Below are 11,669 nucleotides of genomic sequence, written 5' to 3'. Positions count from 1 at the left end.
AACCTGGGTGATTCTGTGATTCTGTGTATCCACAGCTTCTTTGGGCAGCCTGTACCTCACCACCCTTAAGTGCTGACATTCCTGCAGTCTAACTAAGGTGACTGTCATATAACACCTCTCATCCAATTTAAAATTATCACAGAATGAAATTTGAGTTGAGACTTAAGATGAATACTTTGTACCATTGAAATCTTTGGGATATTGGCATAATCCTGCTTAGCAGCTAAGTGTAAATAATAAATTTTAACCAAGTTGTTGTTTTTGCATTTTTGGGGGGGAAATGATCTTTCAATACATGTGTTTTGACGCATTGCAATATAGCCCTATGTTTGAAGTGCTTTCTTTATGCTACCATGGTAGGGTATAAGTAGTGGTTTGAGTTCATTATGTCTCTCTTTGATAACTAACCACATGTTGTTTTTTACTTAGCGGCAAAAATGTCAAATAAGGAGGTGAAGGCAGCGTTAAAGAGCGCTAGAGAAGCCATAAGAAATAAGGAATATAAGGAAGCCTTAAAGCACTGCAAGGTAATTATTATTTCATTGGAAATTAGTAATTTTTGCAGTTCTTGTGTTTGTTGTTCCCATAAACGAGCTGTATAATTATGCTGAGTGATGCATCTCATTGATGTAAGATTGATTATATAATTGAATTTTTGTTTCCTTTTGCTTTAGCATTTGCTTACGTATGGATAAGAGAACATTAAGTCTATAATAGTGATGACCAAAATTCATTTATAATCTGCACCTCGACAGGAAATTCCTAAGTTGCAGCTATGTTAACTGGCAGAACAGTTCAGACACGAAGGCTTCTGTGGCATGAAAAGCTGAGGTTCTTAATCTTTTCCAAAAAATGAGTTAGTTTCTGGTATCAACTATGAAGAAGAATTAACCAAATTTTATGAGAAAAGTCAGTGTATGAATCAGTAAGATGCATCTCATTCATCGGTTTTACCTAAAAAAAATGTCTATTTCCAGGTAGTCTTGAAGCAAGAAAAAAATAACTACAATGCTTGGGTATTTATTGGCCTGGCAGCTGCTGAGTTGGAGCAACCTGATCAGGCCAAAGGAGCATATAAGAAGGCTATTGAACTTGAACCAAACCAGTTACTGGCGTGGCAGGTAAGTGTATGTCCAGATGTACTTGTTTTTGCCATGAAAAGTGTTACTGTGGGGTTAAATCTGGGGAGAAGGCAAAACTGCATTGTGTTTACTTCAAGCACTTAAGTGTTCTGAAGCTTTGCAGTAGCAGAAGTATTGTATGTGTCCGAATTGAAGACTTGGGTGGTTACGTGTGTGCAGCAGAGTAAATTTTAGTTCTAGAGTACTTAAGTTCCAGTACACCTAAGTAGACAAGAGAGCAGTGAAACATTCTAGAGAGAATGTGAGTTAAGGCACACATAGCCAGTTCATCTGTGCTCTGAAATACCATACTCTTAGCTCAACAAGCACTTTTTGGTGCTGCTTTCGTGAGAAGGAAAATGTTTAGTGCCGTATTTTCTCAGCATGAAATAGATTGTTGTTTGTTTTTGTTGTTTAAAAAATAACATTATGCCCTTAAAGTAGCAGTGTGTTGGATGGTGCATATACAACAATGTTTAGTAGTGTATGTCTATAGCATATTTGGATGATGGAGCATTAGTCTGCATGATAGATCAATCTCTCACATGCCAGCATCCAATATATTCTACTATTGTAAAGCTTTGCATCTTCAATATAAGCAGCTTTTTGGAGTATAAATGCTGGTACCTGATTTCAAGGTATATTGAAATATTGTTAGTTGCCTAGCAGTCATATTCTGGCCTTCTGTTACAATCCAAGGTGGCATGATACTTAGAGCATTTATCTTAGAACTTAGCGTGTGTTGTATATAGTATGTATATCTTGCAGAGAGGATCATTTAACATTTATAAGTTTCAAATAGTAGTCAGTGTTAGAACAGGAAGTGAGGAAAGCTTTTAGTGTAAAACATATAAAGGTCTCAACCAAGATTTTGCTCATGGGCTAACATATTAGCCCATGGAAGTGAGGAGAATATTTACATATATATTTTTTTTTTCCTTTGGCAGAACTTGCAATATAAATTTAATTCATAATTACAGACATCAAATGTTCTTATCTGTAATAAATACTTTTTTTTAAACAGGGCTTAGCAAATTTATATGAGAAATCCAACCAAACGGATGTCCACGCAGACTTACAAGATGTGTACCAAAAACTCTTGGAACTCTATGAAAGGTAATGTGTATTGAGTCCCAAAATTCAGTCTAAAGTTTCTTATTTGGTAGAGTTACCAATTTAGATGCAGCAGAGTTGCAATTTTTAAAATTATGTTACCTTTTGTCCTCTGTTTAAGTTCACTGTTAGAGCAGGGATGATTCCAAGCCTGATTTGAGTAGGCTTAACTTCACTCCTTTAAGGTTGCAGTCTATGTCACCTTGCTTCTGTAGGTAGAATTCTGAACAAAGGTAACTCAGTTGTCATTGTATTCGCTGGAGTATTACATTTGTTTTCTGAATTTGAAAGTAGTTCACAAAGAAAAGCCCAGTCCTTAAAGTAATTGTTTTATCCAAAGCAACGGTGAATAAAAGTTTTAAGGCAGTTTGTAGTATTTATTCTAAATATTTGTTTGGCAACTGTGAAGTCACAAAAAAACTTATTTGACAGAATAGGAAAGCTGTATCACTATTTAATGCAAAGCTCAGCTTTTTTTTTATTTTCTTCTTTCTAGTGGAGACAAGCAGAAATGGTGTGATGTATGTAACAAGCTCGTGGAACTATATCGCCAAGGAAATAAATACTTAGAGGTAGGTGACTAATGTAATTTCTCTCTTCTGATTAGAAGGGAATTTCTTGTTAGAACAATCAGTGAATCTGTAGTTTTTTTGGGCAACAGACTACTGAAGATGTCTTCTTGGACCACAACTAGGAAGAACTGATTTTTTACTTATTTTTTTTCCTCTGCATAACAGACTTGGATGGAAGCTCTTAAACTGATGAAACTTGGAAAAAAAAAAAAAAATCAGTGTATAGACTGAAAGGCTACAACCTCATTTTTCTGTTGTATATCTAGAAGTCCAGTGTGATTCCAAAAGCATATTTGCTCACAGAATCCCAAAGGCCTTTGCCTGTCTTGGCCAGTTCTACATACTTGTGTATTTTGTCTCTGGTGGGATTGTTCTCTCCTTTGTGCCAGAGGGTTTGGGATTTACATTTGCCACAGGCCTATCTGCCACTCTCGTACAGAAAAGTAAGGACATGCAAAGCTGCTTTGGGGCATCACAAGGTAGTGCCCACCTGGCAGCAGTCTTAAATTTGTCTATGTGATTACTGCAGAAATAACAATTTTGTCAGATTACCACGAGATGGAGCTGTTTAATGCTTGTACAGTTCAACAGTATCTTTGCCTACAGCCTCTGTGGTGATATTACAGAATTCTTCTTGCAGTTATGCTTATCACTTTTCCTTTAAATTTTGAAGAGTTTGTTGTTGTATAAGGTAGAGTGTGGTTTTATACTGTACCATCTTGCTCTTTTTCCTCCAAAAAAGATTTTACTTCTGTCTTGTTGTCAAATTCAAGACTTTTTATTAACTTCGAAGTTTCTTTGCATAGCACTGTCTGGAAGTAAATTAGCTGATAATATCATTTACAAATGCAGACTTGTTCCACGTGGGACAGGAAGCCACAAATCTGGTGTTAGAGTCCTTCTTTCTCAGTCTTGCACACTGGAATTTCAGTATGTGTTCTTTTTGTGATACCATAGTCTGATAAGGCTTCAGTTTATCTATTAGAGGTTATAGGAGGACTGTTTAAGTCCGTTTTTACTGCTGATTTCCTCCAGGAACCAGTCAAAACTCCTGCTATTGACATTATCTGGGAAGCTAGGCAGGTCTGAAGGTAATGTTTTGGAAGCTGTTACTGCTCTAATCAGAAGGCAGGTAACCCTAGGTGATCACTTTCACTCTGTTGTCTACCCTAATGTGGTAGGAAGCAAACTCCTTCTGTCTTGCTCCTAGTCAGGATCTATTATTTTGCTCATGCCTAATCTTGTTCACAGCGTACTGCCTTTCAGTTTGTATGGTAGGTGATACATGAAGTACTTGTATTTCAAGGTGTAGCATTTTTCTTTAACAAAAGTCTTAATGTGGGTTGTTATCTGCCACTGTTCCCACTGTGTGCTGTAGTCTGGCATTCACTTTGCCTTCTGCAATGCGTCTGTAACTCCCTCTCTATCTAATACTGAAAACTCATTTTTCTCCATCTGCTCCTTAATTCCTTAGTCTGCCTGGCACCGGACTATCAGCCAGATTCTTTTCTTTTTCATTCATGGCTTAGGCTGGCTGCACTGTCATTTAACTTTTTCAAGAAATGATACATGGTTTTTTTTTTTTCTTTTTTTTTCTTTTTCCAATGGATATTATGTAAATATAAGTGAGTGTAGTAGTGGAAGTAATCTAGTAACATAATGGTATCTTCTGCAACAGTGTTCCATTGGACTTTTCTCCAGAGAAAACTGAAATTTATTGCTTAGACTTGACAGTATCAGGTGTCCAAGAGTTACAACATAGTTCATTTGTTTCCTACTGACAGGCAGCAGAAATATGCCAGAAACTAATAGAAGTGAAAAAGGAAGGAGGTGCAGAAAAGGTGGAACTCCATCAGCTTTGGAAGAGGATGATCCAGTTACTGGGAGACAATGTGCAGTACCAGGATAATAAGACTGCACAATTGGTAAAGTTTCTCAATCCCCTTCATCTTACATTTCTGTACGCAGTGCTGCTAGGTTTCAGAGGAAGCCTTGGAAAACAAAAATCATGTTACTGTTTCTCATGGATGTTGAATGATACTAAGCTTTTCATGAAAAAGTAGGTGATTTCACCATCTGTCAGAAACAATGAAGGTGCAGCCACCCAAAATAGTGGGACAGAGCATCCAGATCTAAAGTTTTCCCTAAACTTCCTCAGTTTTGTGGAAGCCTAGATTTGCACTGTAATGTGGTGATGCATTGTTATGCCCCTACAAGAAGAATCCCTGCATTGGCATATCTGAACAGAACAGCTTCTGACGTATTTCTAAGTTCTGACAATGTCTACAAAATGGGCATTCTCCAAAACAAGAAACTCCTTTCCTTCTGCTCCCTTGGTGGAATAGGTTTTGTGCTGTTTTTCCATATTGTCATACCCGGTGCTTATCATATATAGGAAAATTTGAACCCAAATGTTACTTAGAAAAATGTTGAAGCAAATTGGACCAAACAGTAGGATCACGAGTTATACTGATTCTGTGTGCTGTATGGCCAAAGTTAACTTTTTGAGTGATTTATCTGTTCTTGTGAAATGAGCCTCTTTCAAAGAGAAGGGTAGAACTTGCTCTTCCCCAGTCTTGTTGATAGCAATGTTCACAAAAGGCAAAAAAGTGCTGAAATACTTCCGGACAAAAGGAAACTGAATCTGCACCTATCTTTTTAGAAGTCAAATGCTTCTAAAAGTCAAAGTAAGTGTCAAGCTGTTATCACAAAAAGGAAGTGCTGCAGGCAGTACTTGCTGCCTTTTGAGGTTGGGTGTGGAAGAGTAAAATAGAGCTAGGTTATGCAAAGATCAGAAATGATATTTCATCTGCAAATCTACAATTTACTGTATTGTATGAGAAGATGTGGGCAATGTTTTGCTGAAGCATGCTTCTTTGGTAGCTTGCATTTAGTAGTGCCTACGTTTTCCCCTATATTCCCATACGATTATGTATTTGTATGCATTTATTTATGTGTATGTAAAGAGTCCAGAAATAAAAGACTAGATTTTTTTTCAGAGCTGGGGCTGACAGTTAACAGCTATTAACCTAGATTTTATTGTACCGAGTCCTCTTTGTATTGGGACTAGGTACTAGGAGGAGTCTGTTCCCATAGATTTTGTTGTTTTTGTTCACGTGTTAGACAATACATATAGTATTGTTTCATCTTGCTGTACAGAATTAGTGTTGAGTCCTTTATGAGTATTATTTTGGGATAAGGAACTTGCTTTCTTTTTTCTCTGTTCGTGGTCCTGGTTAGAAAAGGTAAAAAGGAAATGTTTAGCTCTGATAACATTTTCTCAGAGTCATTGCATTTGTAATTATTTCTTATTTCAGCTTTTGAGTGCATATGAAGAGGCACTGAACTCTGCTGACACTGTTCCCAGTGAAGATCATCGAAATCTTTACAAAGACTTTATTCAGTGCTTGTCAAAAGTAAGGTTATGTTTATCTATCTTCTTCAGTGACTACATGTGACATCCACCATCTGATAATTTGTAGAAATAACTGTTTTGTTTTTTTCTTTCAAGTTTCCTCATGAAGCAACTAAATTGGAAAAAGCTTGTGATGATATGATGGCTTTATATCCGACTTTGAGTTATCCTTTAGAAGTACTTTGCTTGTACTTCATTCAGTCAGGTGAGAAGGATGGGTGTAGGTATTGTGCAAGACTGAAAATATTTCTTTTTGTGGTTGATTTTGTGACAATTTTTTTAACAAGTTTTTACCTTACACGCCTAAATAAAAGCACACTTTATTTCTACATTATGTTTTACCCATCTGTTTGGTTGTATGCTGTTGTGATTTAACATGGCATGCAGCTCAGCACCATACAGCCATTTGCTCACTGCCCTGCAAGTGAGATGGAAAGGAAATCAGAAAAAATAAGTGCATGTGTTTTGTTGAAGACAGCTTAACAGAGCATTAAAAAAAAAAAAAAAAAAAAAGAGAGAAAATATTTATTATTACTGTTATAGCCAAACAAGTGCTGCACAACGTGGTTTCTCAGCTCCAGTCCACCGATGCCTGGCCAGTCCCTGAGCAGCAACAGCCTACTGACAGCTCCTCCCTGTTTTGCAGTTCCATATGGTGCCATATGGGATGGGATATCGCTTTAGCCAGTTTGGGTCAGTTTCCCTCCCAGCTCCTTTTGTACCTCTAGCCTTCGCACTGACAGGGCAGTCAGAAGCTGAAAAGCCCTTGCCTCCTGCTCAACAGCAGCTAGAACATTGATGTGCTGTAAACATTACTTCCATCCTAAATCCAAAACATGGCGTCACACCAGTTACTGTGAGGGAAATTAACTCTACCCCATCCAAAACCAGATAATGTTTATGATTTCTTGATACTGTAGCTGAGCAGTGACTATAAATTAGCAAAAGAAACAAACAAGAAGAGAGGAAAAAAAAGCCAGATCAAGACTGGCATCATACCAAATAATGAATATGGAATGCCTTATAAAATTCAATAACAGTTTCTGCAGATAAATTATTTAAGCTTTGCATTTAGTAGTGTCTGTGATTTCTTAGTTTATGGAGCTTAGAAGAGAGAATAGAGAAATTAACCAATTCTCTAAGGTTGAGCAATGGCTGTGTTTAGGATATTCTTGGCAAAGAAAATCTCTCCTGACTGGAAATAAGGATTTGTAAAATTGTTAGCCAGAAAGTTTGAATAGAAAATAAACAGATCTGTCTAGGTGTTTGTTCAAGGTAGGAAAGAATGATGGCTGAGGAGAAAATATACAGTGGTATGTTTAGTATTGCAGGGATCTGGAAACATAGTTGTTACAATCAGTAGTTGCTAATGCAATGTTGTTCACCATTAACCATTTTCTTAGCGTTTTCAAAAGTAACTACAAAATTTAGTCCTTTGTTTGAGTCTTTAAAGAATCAGAAGTTGACATTAGCCACATCAAAATATGTTTGGTTAAACAAGGAGGAAAATCATTTTATCATTATATCTGTGTCATTCTAACACAGTACTTTAAGTCCCAAATTTGTGGGCTTGTAACTCTATTACTCCTCTTTATCAAATGGAGATCAAAAGCTACTTTTGTCAAGTGGGTCCATACTTTAAAAAAGAAATCATTTAAAAAATGTTGCTGTAAGTCACAGCAGTTTCTTTAAGAAAGAGATGAAAAGCCTACAGATTAGTGTCATCAATAAAATGTTGTGCTTGGACATTACATTTCATGATTTCACAGCAAGACTGTTTCAGCAACCTCATCTAAAGAAATTTGTAATTAAATGAGGCCTCCTTTGAAAGAAAGTTATTCTCATTTCTTTGTGGCAGATTTTGATGAATGAACACTGACCTAGGTTTAGATGGAAGGCATACAAAAGAGTGGCTTTCTCTTAGGAAAGTATACTTGGAGCAATTTAGCATGTGTAATTTAGCATATTAAAAAAAAAATAATAAAAAAATTAGACTGGGTATTTTAATGATTTCTTGGTTTTTATGTATTTCCTTTTAGAGCTTATAAGTATTAGAGTATCTCTGGAAAAAATTGTTTAATAAACTCATTGCCTTGAGCTCAAAGGTGTCATATAAGTATATATGTTTATGTAGGTAATTTTGAGTAGATTGTTGCATTTTTTTAAATCTACATCACAATAAAATGTTGGTTTTTTTTGTTTTTTTGTTTTTTTTTTTTTCTTAAACTAGGTACTTTGTCAGAAGAGGCCTTGCAGTATTTTTCTAAGCTTCTGGAGATGGACTCAAGTAGTGGTCCAGGCATCATTGGTTTTGGTATAAAATGCCTCCAAGAAAAGAAATACAAAGAGGCTATTAAGAGTCTTACTGAAGGTAAATGAGTAATGTGAGGTATGGGTACTCGAACAGCAGCTAGTTTACATTGAACATTCTCTCTGGGAATCTTATATTTGTGTATTACTTTGCCGTTGTGCAAGTAGCAAAAAGAACAGCTAGCTTTTAAAAGAAAACAGAATGCTTTGTCTAATAGAAGGCTGAGATATATTTTCTAAATATATATGTAAGTATAACATCTCTGAAGACAATCATTTCTGTTATAGTCAGCTGTGTATTACTTTCTGTATGGTACACTTTAAATTTTTATTTAGTATGTCTGTTCTTGGACTTTGCTTGGATGAAGAAGCAAATGTACCAATAACAACTAAATAAAGCCTGACAGACATTTACAACCTTATTAGTCTTTGCCTTATAGTTTGGAGGCCTCTGATTCTAAGATGCTTAGAGCAAATACTCAAAGGAAAAATTAACTGTCTAATACTAATTGTTTAATTATAGTATTTTTTATGGCATTATAGGGCAAAACAGCATCTGCCAGCTGCAGAATCTTTGCAGTGCTAAGCAACTTTTGCTCAATGCCTTTCTCCTCTTTTACTAGGTTTGCAGAAGGTTAGTCAGTGTGCAGGAGCATGGCATTACTTGGCAGAGGCGCAGATGAAAGTTCACAAATACAGGGATGCTGTCCTGTCCTGCAATCAAGGTAACTGTCTGTTAACTGACAGGGATAAAGTTCTTTCCATAGACCGGTCAGTGTGGCCTTTACATGGGAGGCCTGAGTGGGCAGTAGCTGTTGTCCTTTGCATTTTGCAGTCTCGCTGCTTGTGCTGGTGTTCCCTTGCTTCTCTTCAAATGGTGAAGTAATTGTTGAGGAGAACAAATAAAGGCTGTAAAGTTGTGCAGATAAAATGTGAAAACAGAACACAGTAGGTCAAAAGAGGTCGGGAAAGGTATTGCAGAAAGAATGAAGTGCAGGCAATTCTTTTCCCATCTGTTTTTAATTGGAAGAGCTTGGGGAAATACATACTTCAGGTTCCTTTTTTTTCAGAGGAGTCATCAAAGAATTTGTGATTATAATATCGACAGAAATTGGTGTAAAATATAAAAGGAAAAATGACTGTTTGAAGAACTGTAAGATCTTGATGTAGGAATTGAGCAGGGAATATAAAAATGAAATTACTGAAGTACTAAGTGTTATTTGATCACTTGTTTAAACCATCTTAGCATCCAAATGTGTACAGGTGTTTGGTATAAGTATTAACTTACAGAAAGAGATCTAAGCTAGATCTGAGAAACCAAAGACAAATCTGGTATGTTTAATGATCAAGTTAGTAAAAAACTGGAAGAGAGCTAAAGAATCAGTGTAGATACATAATTCTGGGAAACGGACAGCTTTGCTCCTATAAAATGTTTTTTGGAACTCTTTGAAGGAGCTAGCAGTGTATGGATGAGGTAGTGTTGTAAGAGATCTTACCACTTGGAAGTCAGAGTGTTAGCATCAAGACATATATATATATATATATATATATATATATATATATATATATATATATATATATATATATATATATATATATATATATTATACAGTTCATAGTTGTTGTTTTAAGTGGCTTAAAAGCTAGATCACAACATAATAATAATGGTGAGTTGTCATGTTGGAAGGAAGTATTCCTGATATTTTCACTGGGACCTCTTTTGTTTGTCCTCTGTTCTAGTCCATTATGATTTTCAAGTTTGCCATGCTTCAGAGCAGACCAAAAAGCTCTAAGAAGAGATTACCAGAGTAGCTAACTAGGTGTTAGAGTAACTAATAAAATCCAAAGTTTATAAATGCTAAATCATGCAGCTGTGGGAAGAGATGTTCTCAAGAAGCTGCCCTACAAGAGCAGAGAAGTCTTCTTTTTTTTTTTTTTTTTTTTTTTTTTTTTTTGGAAAAAGTAAGACTGTGTCTCTGCCCTCCAATGCTTTACAGAGAGCTTCAGTATCACAGATGTCATTGAGGGAATGGTTAGTGAAACAGAGCACTAGCATGCAGCTGTATAAAGAACTAGAGCAGCATGGTGAATTCTGTGTACAGCTTTGGTATCTGCCCACTCTCTGAAAGAAAAGATGGTTTTGAAATCAGTGAAATTAGAAACGATGTGGAAAATAAAGTTCAATTGTTTTCTTCTACGCAAGATCTAGTTAATATGAAATGAAGCAAAAGGCTGGCACTAGAAGCAAAGGAGGTTTTGTTACTTAATTCAAGGTGAAAGTTAGGGCTTTGTAGGTTTTGTGTACTGTTGTTGCAGAAAGTTTCCTGGAGTTCAAAGGATGTCCGAAGTGGGAAAGAGTTCTGGGGAGGTAGTTCTATGTTCTTGTCCTCCGCTTATGCTTTTCTTAGACATCGGCAGGTAGGTGTAGGATGCAAGGATAGACTGGCTTTATCAGATCGGACAGAAATTTGTTGTACATGGAATCAGAACTAACGACTGAGAAAGTACTTGTCTTTCGAGAATGCTGACAAGCAACAGAGATTCTCAGAGGTGAGATTATACAGATGATTGGACAATGCATACAACAGTACGGAGTTAACTTTTGCACAGATGTAGAGTTAAATCTTTTATTTTAATAGAGGGGAAAAAATATTACTAAACATTGAAGTGCAGAACAGCTTGGTTAGTGAAAAGTCATTGTTTCTTCTTCAGAGCATGGGTCAGGAAAACACAGCATTCTGTTTAGGAGGTTGGCATCCTGAAAACATTCTGTTTCTTGTACATGTCTGAGGGGCCTTTCTAAAATTCATTGAACTTTTGAACTTCCATGGTTAAATTTTATAGTTTCTTCAAGATGAGAGAGAACAGTCTATAAATCAGCTTTATTAGTTCCTTTCCTATTTTTGTTTGATGGAACTTTTGTCTTATCAACAGCACTTAAGAATCTTGAAACTCCTGATGGTGCTATTCTGCAGCGGAAGAACCTTATCCTTCAGTTGAAAGCAGAGGTTTTGATCAAAATGTCTGGTGCTGGAGCTGCAGAAGAAGCCATTAATGCACTCGAGCAGGTATTTCCACTGATAAAGTGAAGTTAAAGGAAAAAAGCACTCTCATCTCTATGCCCTGAAAATTCAAGCT

At 36.3% G+C, this 11,669-nt stretch overlaps 1 protein-coding gene across 1 annotated transcript in view; it reads left to right on the top strand.

Moving 5' to 3' along the window:
* Positions 1 to 437: 437 nt before the first annotated feature.
* SKIC3 (SKI3 subunit of superkiller complex) overlaps positions 438 to 11,669 on the top strand; it is a gene marked incomplete at both ends in the record, with an annotated part of 41,707 nt that continues 30,475 nt past the window's right edge. The window contains 10 exons of the mRNA XM_079548057.1: positions 438 to 527; positions 978 to 1,121; positions 2,146 to 2,237; positions 2,731 to 2,806; positions 4,591 to 4,731; positions 6,124 to 6,222; positions 6,318 to 6,426; positions 8,452 to 8,592; positions 9,155 to 9,256; positions 11,466 to 11,599. Coding sequence (XP_079404183.1) covers positions 438 to 527; positions 978 to 1,121; positions 2,146 to 2,237; positions 2,731 to 2,806; positions 4,591 to 4,731; positions 6,124 to 6,222; positions 6,318 to 6,426; positions 8,452 to 8,592; positions 9,155 to 9,256; positions 11,466 to 11,599 — 1,128 coding nt within the window. The remainder of the gene's footprint in view (positions 528 to 977; positions 1,122 to 2,145; positions 2,238 to 2,730; positions 2,807 to 4,590; positions 4,732 to 6,123; positions 6,223 to 6,317; positions 6,427 to 8,451; positions 8,593 to 9,154; positions 9,257 to 11,465; positions 11,600 to 11,669) is intronic.

The sequence above is a fragment of the Tetrao urogallus genome (genome assembly GCF_951394365.1).
Source record: "Tetrao urogallus genome assembly, chromosome: Z".
In the NCBI taxonomy this organism is placed as follows: Eukaryota; Metazoa; Chordata; class Aves; order Galliformes; family Phasianidae; genus Tetrao; species Tetrao urogallus.
The sequence above is the reverse complement of the archived record's forward strand: the minus strand, read 5'-3'. Positions and strand labels throughout refer to the sequence as shown.